Source organism: Oreochromis niloticus, linkage group LG7, assembly GCF_001858045.2.
Source record: "Oreochromis niloticus isolate F11D_XX linkage group LG7, O_niloticus_UMD_NMBU, whole genome shotgun sequence".
NCBI lineage: Eukaryota > Metazoa > Chordata > Actinopteri > Cichliformes > Cichlidae > Oreochromis > Oreochromis niloticus.
Window position 1 is genome coordinate 22514150 of NC_031972.2, and position 13881 is coordinate 22528030.

The 13881-nt window shown below is 39.4% G+C and overlaps 1 protein-coding gene across 2 annotated transcripts; it reads right to left on the reverse strand.

Moving 5' to 3' along the window:
- Window positions 1–1942: 1942 nt before the first annotated feature.
- Window positions 1943–12044, reverse strand: ggt5b (gamma-glutamyltransferase 5b). Of its 2 annotated transcripts, none has more exons than XM_025909196.1 (12): window positions 11468–12044; window positions 9432–9559; window positions 9241–9336; window positions 8811–8892; window positions 6537–6697; window positions 6239–6385; window positions 5976–6106; window positions 4000–4184; window positions 3818–3909; window positions 3620–3729; window positions 3425–3535; window positions 1943–3218 (listed from the first exon to the last, which is right to left on the reverse strand). In XM_025909196.1, exons 1-12 carry the CDS (start codon window positions 11638–11640, stop codon window positions 3069–3071), a joined length of 1566 nt encoding a protein of 521 aa, XP_025764981.1. In that variant the 5' UTR covers window positions 11641–12044; the 3' UTR covers window positions 1943–3068. The 2 variants fall into 2 exon arrangements, with proteins under 2 accessions (XP_025764981.1, XP_003453891.1); XM_003453843.5 differs by having other exon boundaries at window positions 8703–8892.
- Window positions 12045–13881: the final 1837 nt, after the last annotated feature.

Here is a 13881-nt window from a genome sequence, read left to right on the forward strand (position 1 = left end):
TCTATCCTCTCTTCTCACAAAGGGACCGAAACTTGCCAACTTGTATAAGTGTAAACTGCTTTTGGAGCCAGCCTCAAGAGGCCGTTTGAAGTCCTTGCCCTCATTTTTAAAAACTGTGACTTGCTTGTACTTGTTTCTCTGCATGCACACATATTGATTAGCACTAGCTTACAGCTTCAGTACAGCGGAGGTGAGGTCTTTAACTTTCATTAAACTGCGATGGGCATACAAAGCAGGCGAATATCACCATTCTGACAGTTACAGTTACATCGGAAAAAAAGTTTGGCCGCTGAAATATTCCCGCTCCTGGAACAAACCTCGGACGCAGTGCTATTTTTCACAATGTTGCTCAAGGCTGGATAAAAGCCAATGGTTTTATTTTACATAAATAAAGCCAAAAGTTTCCTGCAGGGGGAGATAGGGGGAGACCTACCTGCCAAGAGGTATGATTTAATGTCTGTGTGTGCGTAGTTATTAAAGTGAGACTCATTGGCATTGCAAAATCCATGTTGATGCTCGAATTCTTTGATGTAAGCCTCAGAGAGAAGATCATTTTTCACAAAGATATCTTCCTACACATACAGGCTCTTACTGAACCTGACCTAATTTATGATTTTGTTTTTACATATTTTAAAAGAAAAGAAGAACAAGAAAAATAGAAGAACTATAAAAATGTGTAGATGACTGTACTGTGGCGAGTAAGACAGGGCTACGGTTTTTTGTTTCGTTTTTTCCCACTCCAGATATTCCACGTACATTTTATGTTTTACCTGAACAGTTGGTCTTGATTGTTATGTAATGTTACGATGTAATGACCTCTCGCCTGAGATTTGAGATATGTATTTTGGACTTTTATCGCTCTCTGTTATCTGGTGTTTGGGCACCATCTCACCTGTGAACCATTACCATCCATTGGCAGTTTTGCCAGTAGTGGCAGGAGCAGGTGTAGAGTTACAGTAATTGGGGTGAAAGTGCAATCGCACCGTGTGTGCCAATATTACATTTAACATACCACAATTTTATTTTATTTTATTGTTATTATCCTGAGCTGCTACCTCCTGTGCTTACAAGTGCTCTGAGAAGAAGCTGCAAAAATAAAAAATAAATAAAAAATCGGAAATTTTCCTTCAGGGCCCAATTAAGCAAAGTCTCACTTCCACATATGATTAAATTCAAAGTTATGCAACTCAGACCAATTTACTAACCCTCTAGGCTAAGAAAGAAAAAAATCCAAATTCTCTGTGTATATCAGAGTCTACATGTAGTTGTAATTTGACTCACTGCCTCGAATGGCATTGTGACAAATGCATATAATGACACAAAAACTGACATAATAAAAGCATCAAACTACTGTTAAGATAATTGGCCTCATCAAAGGACTTTGTGAGCGAAAGTGTGCTGAGTCATCACAGGATTATTTAACCGCTCTGAGTGAGAAAGACTATTTTTGCACACTTTAAAGTGATGGCTCACTTTAAGTGGTTGTTATTTATACAAAGAGGGCAAGATCGTGGCGCTAAAGTCGTGAAGTTGCAACTTATCCAGATTAACTCATTTGTCATACAACAAAAGACAGTGGCGCTTCACACGGAGTAAAATTTGCATGTTCTCATAACTCTCATCTAGAGCCTCAAAGGAGAACGGAGCAGAATCCACTTAAGAAATCATTACTAATTCATAAGTTTCTCTGCTGAAACGTATCTCATTACTGCTTTCTTTGTTCCACTGCTGCTCTGTATAAACGCATAAGGCAAAAGGGGAAAGCACCAAATAGAATTATTGCTACTAACAACCAGCAATACGTGTTTAAAGAAAGACTTTGTGGTTTAGAAGGACTTTTATTACAAACAATACAAAATATGTTCATAAAACATAAAAAACAAAATATGCAAGGTGTGTTAAAATATATAAAATACATTTTTTGGGGGGAGGCTTTTTTGGATTAGGTTATTTCACATAGAGTAACATCTTTTAGGTCACAGTAAAAGTTCCTTGTTAAGGAAGCTGCCAGGATGTCACTTTAAAAAGGTTATATGGCTCATCTTGAGTTAATATTTCTTACAAAGAATTACGTTTCAATAACTGATTTAGCAGACACACTCAGTGCACATTTCTCCAACAGTGCATGAAATCAAATATGAGCACCTTTGTGGCTGGAGTGATCATTTGTGTATCCGTTGGTCAGATATTAACATTTCAGTTTAGCACCCTACTCTTGCAGAGTTCTGGGCACACGTAGGCAACACTAAAAGTAGCTCTGACGGGACAGACGGCCTGTGCAGTCAACCAAAAGCAGTTTTCAAACAGTCAGTGTGGTCGGCTGAATTTTGTGACAGAAACTTTGACAAACCAATAAAAGTCATCGTCCTCGTTGACTACTGTCATCGAGGCTAGTGCCATAAAAACATGCAAGTGTGTATGTACTTAAGACAGAGCATTTCAAACATTCACAACACTTTAGAGACCGCTTCCCTAGCTGAACATTGTCCTGAACTTTCTGTAGCTGTGCATGCTCCTGGTACACACAGCGACTGTATTTTCTTATCTCATTGTTTTCATGGGAATTCTCAAGGACTGCATAAAAAAAGAAACATACAGAAACTTGTCAACACCCGCTGAAGGTAGAAAGGTTGACACATGGATGAAAGCAAAGTTCAGTGGAAACGGTGTGTCACATTTATTACATCATCTCAGGGCACTTTTCTGCAATAGCTCAATGGTGCTTGACTGGAAACAAACTCCACCCGAGTGTGCCTGTTTCCTAATATCTGCATAGATGTAGTTGATGAATAGAAATTTAAACACCCTTTTATTTATATATTTAGTGCAGATTTCACCTCAAAATAAACTTGTTTCTATAGCCTGGATTGATTGGATTTGAAGTAATTATAAATTGGAGTTATCCTCTAAGGTGAGTAGTTTCCTGATTGGTCCAGTTGGATGGAGCCACAGCACCTTTTGTTCACCTTTTATTTGTCAGTGTTTCAGCACATATGGTTACTTTTAATGCTGAAGGGTCAGTTAGTCTAAAGGGCAGAGATTAGTGGAAAGGTCACGCGTCCTTGTGGTCAGTATCCAGCTGACATTCCCATCTTCCTGCTGTCAGACATAGCAGCAATGCAGTTGTTCTCCTTTTCCACAGCATTGACCACATTGAGAAAGTGTTGCCAGTTCCCGGTTTTGTGTTTAAGATGTTCCTTTAGGCCTTTTGACACAGACTAAGGGTACAACAACACACACACAGACAAAACATTAATACTACTTATCCTTAAGAGATTACGGAAAAATTAAATCTGCCTTTGTAGGATTATGGACTGCTAATCTTCTTCAGAATCCATTATTACAGATGACTTTTTTTCTGATAGACAGTCTTGTGAATTTGAATATCATTAATGGATAGCGAGGATAAAGGGAAGTACTTCACCTCATCAAAACGAGATTCAAAATTTACGTCGTTCTCTGAGTCGATGAAGATTATGGGCTCAGTAATGGCATCTTTCAAGCTCATCCCCAGCCACTGGTGATTTATTATAGACTGCAAGGATAAAAGAACTGTGAGTAAACAAACAAAGAAGTATACAAACAGGGAAACAAACAGAGTTTTTAATTATTGAATTACCAAGGCCATTGCCGACGTAATCAGGCTTCCTCCCGATCCACCAATTATAAGAAGACCTCCAGACTTTGACTCCAGTATCACTGGACTCATTGAGGATGGAGGTCGTTCGCCTACGTAAAAATAAAACATCAGATGGAAATCAGACTCGGTGATGACATCGTGAAACGTCTCTAGTTTAGTTGTCGTATATAACTTCACCTGCCCTCAGTGTGTCTGTTCTCCCGCAAAAGTCAGCCAGCTCATTGTTGAGGATGATGCCTGTACGTGGAGAGTAAATCATTCCTCCAAATCTACAGAACAAAGGGTACTCAGTCAGCCGAGGGGATGATGGATACACCTAACATTAGTGTGTTTCCTATAACACAACTCTTCTTGCTCACACTTGGTTTATGGTGCTAGTGGCAGAGACGGCCAGGCCATCTTCATCCAGGACAGACACGTGTGTCGTCCCAGTGTGATCTGAAGAAGGCGTGACGTTGTAGTAAGAGTTGTCATGGGTCATGTTTGAAGAAATCATCTTCCTGATGCGATCAATGAAGGTGGGATCAATCAAGTGTTCTGCACACTAAAAGGAGAGCATCATTAAACATTTCTAAGATATCCCAGATATTTCTGGTTTGAGAATCCTAACATCCTAAAAGTTGGGATGCTTTATAAAATGTTTCGAAAGACACATTGAAAATGTCATAAACCCACATTTTGTTCACAGCAGAACACATGTCAAATGTTTAAAGTGAGAAAATATACAATTATTAAAAAAAGAAAGAGGTAATTTAGAAATTGATGGCAGCAACACGTCTCAAAAACCTTGAGAGAGGGCCATGTTTACCACTTCTTCTTTTATCAACAGTTTGCAAACATCTGGAACTGAGGAGACCAGCTGCTGGTCTCCTCAATTCCAGATGTGGTCTTGTTTGTTGTATTTTCCATTTGATGATGCTCCAAATGCGTTTAGTTGGTAAAAGTTCTTGACTACATGCAGGCCACTTCACCAAATCCACTCTTCTAGAGAAAACGGCAGTGTTTCTGGATCATGTTCACATATGACTTCCTTGTTGTGTTTCCTGCCCCCATTCCAGTTTTCTTGAAACACAATGCTGCCAAATTTAAAATGACCTATTTTAAAAAAACTGATTTAAATGGATTTTTATGCTTGTTAGTAGAATATGGGCTTATGAAATTTTCAAACCACCGAAATCTGTTATTATTTACATTTTGCACAGCATCACAACTTTTTTGAGTTGGGGGTTGTAAACTTCGAATGAGACATGATTTATTCTCTTCTCTTTAATTCACTGTTTTGCTTGTTTGTTCTTTTGTAAGAAGTTATATAATTAACTGCTCAAAAAAAAAAAAAATCAGATGCACACTTTTTAATCAGGGTAAAGCATCAAGTCAGTTAAACTTGTGGGATAGTGTTCTGGTCAGTAAATTAGCAGAGAGACTTGTTAATCAGTTCCAGCTCATTTGGTGTTAATGAAATTAAATACAGTCACATTAGAAGGGCAACATCTGCTTTTAAGGACGAACATCTTTTCTGTTTTTTTCACTAGTTTAGCATTTGGCTGGGGTGGAAGTTACTGCTTGTAGCATGAGGCGACTATCTAGTCCAACATGTCCAGGTTGGTAAGACGTCTGCTGTGTCTTCCAGCACAGTCTTAAGAACATGAAGGAGACAGGCAGGAGAGCTGGACAGGGCTGTAAAAGGTCCTTAACCCAACAGCAGGACCAGTATCTAGTACTTTGTGCAAGGAGGAACAGGATGAGCACTGCCAGAGCTACAAAATAACCTTCAGCTGACCAGTGGCGTAAATGTTTCTGATCCAACAATGAGAAACAAACTTCATTAGGGTGACCTAAGGGTTCAGGTTCACCCTGAGCATTTGACAGGCAATGACACCATGACTGTCCCTTGGTGCCAGGTTAAAATCCTTGGACCTACTGTCAGTACTACACTGGTAAACTGAATCCTGGGTTCCTCCTGTTCTGCGACAATCCCGGCCTCATTTGGCAAGAGTATGCAGGCAGCTCCTAAAGATGAAGGACTATTGATTTTCCCCCACGCTCAGCTGTACTAAATCCAGTGGAACACCTCTCTAAGGGATTAAGGGATACTTTGAATTCATCCCTCTGTAGATGGATTGTTTTCATTTCCATCAAACAATGTAAAGTCCCTTCATTCTTAACATATTATAGATATCCATTTTGAGTTTTTTGAGCAGTGTATATAAATAACATAATATAAAATACATGAAATAATACATAATATATACCCAGACTTTAGAATTCAATTTCTTGCCCTTGTATTAAAAATGTCCCCAGTCTCAGTAAGAAAAAAGATATTTCAGATCCCAACCTTGCCGTTATTAAACTTTGGATCACAAATGCTCTTCTTCTGTCCATTAGCAAATTTAACTGCCTCTATAAAATGATGGTACATCTCAATCTTCTTGTCACCAACCAGAGAGTTTGGCGTCAGCGAGAACCCTGCAGAAAAGACAGTGATAATCTTTTTAAGCTTTTGTGAGCCAAGAACTGTTTAACTGCTTCTTTAAATTGAAATTTCATCCAGCTGTTACAGCGGCTTAGCCAAAAAGAAAATCACACAAAACACGACACCTTCCATGACTTTGAGAATGAAGGCAAGCAGGGCCCCTCCAGCAGGGGGTGGAGGGATGTAGAGTTTAGCATCTCCCAAAGGAACAGTCCAAGCATCTTGGACCTGCACCTGGAATGACCTCAAATCCTCCATAGTCAAGTTCCCACCTGAGACAGACACACAGACCGTATATAACAAACTTTACCCTAAATTAGATTCGATTTTTTTCATAACACTGAGTAAAAGTCATTTTTCCTTTCCATTTAATTCCTTTTCAAACACAAACCCTCAGGCTGCTAATGCTGACATTGCACCAACCTGCAGCTGTTATGTCTTGGATTAAGTCATGCCCTATCTTGCCAGTGTAGAAATCCTCTGCTCCTTTCTCTGCAATGGTTTCCATGGTTTCTGCAAGTTTGGAAAACTTTACGATGTCTCCTGTGCTCAGAACAGTTTTGTTCTTGTGGCAAAAAATTTCACTGTAAAAAAGAAAAGAAAACACAAACTAAGCAAAAAGGAGAGCAGAGAAAAAGAGACAGAGAGCTGTCAAAACCAAAAACTGATGAAGGGTCAAAGCACTACACCCTATGCATCCTAACAATTTTGCACAGCTAAACTGCTTCTGCAAAGAAGAATGGATTGAGATTTGCCCTGTGTGGGATCTGCGGCTATTAGAAATCTTTGCTTTAGAACTAACTAACTCTTTTTCTACTTCTTATTTCTTACCTAATCCTACCAGGATTATGAATGTTTAAGGTGTGTGTTTTGATATAAAGACGCTGGAAATTTTAGAAAATTACTTCTAAGTCCACTGAGATGAAGTGCTTGTTTAAACTTGTGACAAAGATGGAGAGCATCTAATTTTTGGGCAGATAGAGAAGACGGTTTGCTAGACTCACTGCAGAATAAACTGAAGCCAGGCTGATTAGTGGCACGCGGCATTGATTGAATAGGAAATTAACACAGCAGTCACGGTTCAGGGAAATATTCTTCAGTGGAACTAATAGCTGACAGTTTATCAAGTTCCTTTTAGTTTTTTTTTCTTCTGCCCTTAGGTCTCAGAAAATTCAAACTATTACACTAAATTTAAAAAAAAGAACAACAACAATCCAAGCACAACAGAGGAGCCAGGAAGTTGAGGGAGATTCAGACAAGACCAGACAAAAACTCACTAAATACATAACACAGAATACGGGATTGAAACAAAATCACAAAACCACACTCTAACTTTAAACAGGAAGTAAACTGAAAGACACAGCACATAATTAAAAGAAAACAAAAACTTTCACCTAAAATGTCCTTTTCACTGGTCTTTATTAGAAAAACATTTTCAGTTTAAAAGCTGATTAGACAAGGCATTTCTAACTCCAGAAAAATGGCTAATCACCATATCTGTTACCACGTTAGACCTTAAATGCATTAGGAATGCAACACGCTGACCAAATGGCGCTGACGTGAAATGAATGCCCTGAAAGCACTGCTGAAGCAGCATATATCACTGAGACCCAAATCAAAAGAAACTCTGGATAAACAAGACTCGTCATTGACCCTTAACTTAGAGCCGAGTGTGTGCCTCAACCACCCACACGCACAAAATTGTACCCAATCCATCAACTCTCTTACAGAGTGAGACACTGACAAACAGAGATAATCACTCCCTTTCAGCGAACACACCTTTTTAAATGACTGACTCAGCTAAAATCTACCCTGAGGGCAATGAGTCGAAGCAAGTTTGCCTCTGATCATCTATGCCGTGCTCCATAATTTTACCTATTAGTTTAAAAGCTTTCTGAGATTACCTAATAGTAGAATTGGGTCACTTGCTGTTTACTACAGTTTTTATCTTCAGTCTCACAGGAATCCAGATTTGCACCTGACAGTGATGCACTTTTTAAAGATCCAAGTGCAATAGGTTTTCTAATCACCAGTTATTTTCCTCTGATTCCCTTCTCTATCGTAAACATTCCAAAACTCTGTTTGTGCACACACTTTTGGCCCGGCATCCATAAATGAAATGCAATCTTTCAGGTATTCCCAATGATACCCGAGTCCTGGCTCCGTCTCACAAACATTTTTTGGATGAAGGTTAGTGCTACCTTTGTCTCTGAGCTGGTAAATCCTGGTCCTGAGTCACATTAAGAAAAACAAGGTGCGCTCTTATGTCATTAAAAATAACAATGCTTCACTGAGAACAATGAGCGTGGTGCCTGGCCTAAACTATTACGCAATGTGTAAAGTTAAATTCTCTTTGAGACGTTACATAAAACTATCACAAAATTAGTAAAACCAGGGATTTACAGGAGAGGCCTTCGCTCCAGGATTTCTGCAGTGACAGCTGCATGAAATAGGCTCCAGCAAGGATTACAAATGCTTTTAGTTCATTGGTGCCATCAAACATGTGACTTAAAACACAATTTTTTCTTTGCAAACATTATTAATTAAAAAAAATTCTTAAGTCACAGAGGAGTAATTGAAAAGCTGTACCAGAGAGATGTTGCTTGTATGAGATTTTTCACAAAGGACATGATTTTTCCCAGATAGGGTGGCAGAGGGATGCCCTCCCTAGCCAGTTTAATTGTTGGTTCAAATAACCTGGCCCAGGGCAGCTTCCCGTACTGTTTGTGAATTGCCTCATAGCCTCGCAGCTCCCCGGGAACGCCGATCCACTGGCTGCCTTCAATGTAAAAATGAGAAAAGTAGTGCAGGTAAATTAGACTAATGGTGGAAAACTGTTTTGAAAGGTGTTTTGTCTTGCAAAATGTGACAAAATGTTAATTGATGAGGAAGATCTAACCTTACCAGCACAACTAGAGCACGAACAACTTAAGCTATAATCACTGTATAAACAATACATAGTGATACTAAGTACATAAGTGGATAAAAACAGGGCATCTATTACAAATAAATAAATAAATAAATAAATGCATACATACATACATACATAAATAAATTCCTGCAAAGTGAGAAACAATGAGGACAAAATCTGTAACTGGATATTGATAAGTACTGTAAATCTACCTACCTATGGAAAAATTGAAGGAAGTGGGACACTCCTTCAACAGGTTCTGTCTGAATGACCGTGGGACAGTTTCTCTGAAGTTGTAGACTTTAACGTTGCCTTAAAATAGATGAGAAATCCAATTGGTTGGTCTAATCAATCACTGCTGTGGAGAAATACAATTTACAAAACACATGTGTCAGTAGAGGACTCACCTTTCTTATCTCTTATAGTTATTATAGAGCCCCCTCCAATTCCCATGCTCTGAGGATTGACCACAGATGTGCACAGAAGAGCTGCAATGGCGCCATCTACTGCTGATCCACCCTGCTGAAGCATATTCCTGGAAGAGGGTTTCATTTTATTTATGGGAAATGTGTAAACACTCATTGCACTCGCACACGCTCCCACTTACACATGGCTTTAAGTATTGAACCTGGTGTCTGAGTACTTGAAGATGCCACAGTACAGTGACAGCTGCCATTGGGCATGTTCAAACCACATCCTGCTGTTTGAGGTCGACCTCAGGTAACAAAGTCGCTGACCACAGTGGTAGTGTTCTTTCTTTCCTTTCTCTTCTTTTGTTTTTTATTTAACTCACAAGATAACCTGACACTAAAAAAAAGAAAGAAATGTAACTCACATTTCTCACTCAGATTATCTAAGTTAGCAATGACATAAACAGCTGAATCCTGACTGGACCGTATTTGAAAAGCCCTGAATGGGTCTTTTCACCAGTAGGCTGGCATGGGATCAAGTGTAGTCACTGAGCTACAAGAGGAAGCACTGTTGGGAATGTTTTGCTTCTGATGGTCAGTGAATAAGGTGATTATCTTACAAATCTGTGAGCATAAGAAACACAGAGCAGGCAACCAAAAGAGCTTTACAATGAAACATGACATGGGAAAAATTGGGGATGTTCACGATGTGGGGGAGCTTAAAGAATTTTGGAGGTTTGAAAACTCAAACTGAAACTTGATAGCCAATCTGTCCGCAGCGAGTGTTGGTGCACACACAGACATATAAAGAGCTCTATTTGTCACCCATCTACTGTAGAAGAACAGGGTCAGTATGATTAAACAACAAAAACCCGATGTGTTTCAGGTTTCTTTGATTACTTGAAGTTGCGTCCTGTTGGCACAGTGCCTGGTGCATTTACCTGCCTGAACAAATTTAGTGCGTCGGCTTTGAAGTCGGAAATGAACCCTCTTTAAACTTTGGCAGAGAACCGGCAGAGATATATCTATCTGCTTTTGTGGAGACAAAAGCAGGAAAGGGTATGCTTACATCCTAGTCGGGTGGGATGGGGCGTGGGGGGAATAATAAAATCATCTGCTGATCTTTATTTGCAGTTACTGTGTTGATTGATTAATGGCTTGCTCACTGCAGAACAAATAACTCAACCACAGAGTGCATTAGAGAAACAGCACAGACCTTCACTGCCCAATCAGAAAAGCTAATATCAGTTACTAAGTTTTTCTTTTACAGTTACAAGCACAAGTACTGAGGTACAGTGTGCTGCATGCTTACTGATCTGCAGGTATTATCTCTATTCTTCACTGCCTATTAAATCTCTTAAACAGCTTATCAAATTGCTCAGTTCAGCTTTTTTTTAATCAGAGTAGGAAGGTCCAGTCTAATAGTTCTGTCAAACAGTATTGTGAATTCTTGCATGCCAGCAGGACTGCGTAAGTGCCACAGGTCAGTTACTTTGTGAAGAACCCCTGAGGGTAGAAAGCTGCAGTGGTATGTGTTGTTTGAGGTTCTGACTGCGAGGCTGGAGTTGTTTTGCCGCTACTAGTGAGTAGTTTTGGTTTGGCGACAGAGGTGTTTTTCTTCTGTTTAACCATTTCCTCCTGTCCAAGTTGTACAGTCTATTTTTTAAATTTAGTTTTTATTTATTTATTTATTTTTTCACTATTAGCTGACAGATTGCTGAGTGTGACAAGGTGCACATTGGCTCCTTGTCCCAGCTGGGTTCAGAAGGAAGCACGCACAGTCTTACTGCATATAACATGAATGAAAACATGCTTGAAATGAAAATACTGTATTTAAGATCTATAAACACACACACACACACACACACACACACACACACATATATATATAATAAAAATAATAATTAAAAACCCCTTACTATTTCTAAAAAGAATTAGTGTAAAACACAAAATCCAATCAAATTCAATACTTTCTTTTTCTTCCCCGGATTAGCTTTTCACTATAAAGAGGACTTTAACAGACAAAAACGTACCTGCCAATCTCCGAGCAAATCTGAGAGTCTGCGGCCACCGCCGCTTTCTTGAAGCTGCCGCTGGAACATCTTCCGTCCAGAAACGAGGTGAAGCACAGGCACAAGAGCGTAACGATGCAAATAAACCCGATCAAAATAAAGCACCACAGCACCCAGGGCTTATATTTGGCCATTTTGACTTTCTGAGGGGAAAACTTTGCGCCGAAGGAACTTGTTCTTGCTGCCACTCAGTGTGCGCGCACGCGTTCAGCGAGGTCTGCCAAATGATCCAAACGTGGATTACCTCCCTCCCTGCCTCCACCAGCCTCTTTTAAGAAATGGCTAAACTGAAACTGAATATAGGACCGGATGAGTACTGCAATGACTACAGCATACCACTAAACCTTAATTGTCCTTCTTATGTCATCTTAAAATCTCAAGACGGACTTAATTGTGACCACGGTGGGAAATAATCAAGTCGGGAATTGCAGGGTGATTTCCACTCGACTCAGTGATGTCAATTTCGATAAATGATCTAAAGATGTGACATTCACAAGAATTTGTACCCTCTCACTCTCTAAAACATCCCACTCTGACCCTCAGTGTGTGAAAAACTAGTTTCCTGCTGTGTCAGACATCCGCCACACTGTTTGATGTGAACTCTGTGTCAGCGACCCAGCTGAGACACTGGGGCATTTAAAGAGAGATATTCCAGATGCTGAACTCCTCTGCATTAAGACCACAGCAGGCTCCCACTTGTTATTTTAATTGCGCCATAGTAACTGACCTCTGGTTGGTAAAACATTGTAAGTCGAATTAAACAGCAACACAGAACAAGTCCGGGGACCTATTTTACTTCGGGTGTCATGGTTTTACGCACGAGGAGACTACAAGAAAAAATTGAACCGAGGGGCGCACAGACTGTAAGACAGGAAATAGGACAAATACATTTATATCTCTGAAGAACGGAAGGTTCTGTTCCTGTTTATGGTGGTGAATAAGAAAAACCCCGCACCAAAAAACCAAAAAACCCCCCAAAAACCAAACAAGCAAGCAAACAAACAAACAAACAAACAAACAAACAAAAAAAAACAACAAAACAAAATAAGGATGACTTTCAAGGAGTCCACAGGACTCAGATTAGTAAAACTCTAACACCTATTTATCAGATTACATGTTATGTAAACAGTTTATTCATAGTTTACTTTCTCATGACGTCATTTCCTCCACCTTATCCATCAGAGAAGGCTCATCGTGTGAAACGTTAGGAAGCTCTCTCAGTTGTTTACAGAGTTTAAAAGACGTATAAACATTTTTGTTCAAATAAAAAAATCATAACTGGGAACCTGTTCTTGTTTTTATTTTCACTGCGTAAACATTGGATAGTTTTCGATATTTTATTGTCTTTTTATTGATTTCATTTTATTATGGGTGTCTGCAATAGTTCTCATGTAAAGGTGGGAAGTAAGTACAAATACTTCATTACTGTATGTAAGTAGAATTTTCAGGTTTCTGTAGTTACGTATTTATTTTTCAAACAACCTTTTGCTTTTGCTCCCTACTTTTTAATTACTTAGTTTGAGTATATTTCAGAGTCTGTACTTTTTCACTTTCACTTGAGTAAAGAAGTGGAGTCAGTAATTCAAGATTTACTGGAGTACTTTTTTAAACACAGGTATCTGTATTTCTACTTAAGTAAAGAAAGTCTGTACTGTAACTTCAAACAAATAAAATAAAAGTCAAAAACACACCCGAAAAGAAAGGAAAACAAACAAACACACACAAAGATCAATGCACAGAGCAAAACTGGTGGTCTGACAGTGTGTTGGAGTCCACTAAAAACACAGGATGAAATCCTAAAATCACTTCTACCTGGTGACACTGACACGGGCATGGTTGATTGTTTGGAGCCTGAGGCTGAGGGCTGTAGCAGAGATAGAGAAAAACAGTCACACAGAGAGAGACAGAAGGAATCCAGTCAGAAAGTTAGAGATATAGAAAGTGGGAGGAGAGAAGACGGAGAGTTCTGTGCGCTGATGTCTGCAGCATGATTGCAGCCTTCTTCTTAAATTGCCCATCTTCCACTGACGTAAGATGGCCCAGAGAGACACAGTAATCTTTTATTTGGTGAATGTGTTAAAGAGTTATACATTACTGAAGGAAGGGAGGCTCAAGGGTCACCAGAGCAGACAACTACAAAAAGAAGAAGACAGGATTGATCTCCAGGTTGGGAAGCTCTGCTCTCACACCATCACACCTGTCTCCAACTCCTACAACCAGTCACAACAGCTACAGTGAGAGAGAAGTGAACTCTGCAGTGAGAGCGTGAGCTGCTGCAATCCAGTCTGGGAATCAGTGATTCATGGCGAGTCACCAGCAGGCTTGCTGACTTCAACACTGAAACCTTTAATTATCTGTGCAAAATAATATGCATT

Coding starts and splice junctions, on each gene's coding strand:
- ggt5b (XM_003453843.5), bottom strand. CDS start 11,640: ATGGCCAAATATAAGCCCTGGGTGCTGTGGTGCTTTATTTTGATCGGG. Junction 8,893..9,240: donor TTCCTTCAATTTTTCCATAG/GTAGGTAGATTT, acceptor TTTACATTGAAG/GCAGCCAGTGGATCGGCGTT. Junction 6,698..8,702: donor ATACAAGCAACATCTCTCTG/GTACAGCTTTTC, acceptor TCTTTTTTACAG/TGAAATTTTTTGCCACAAGA.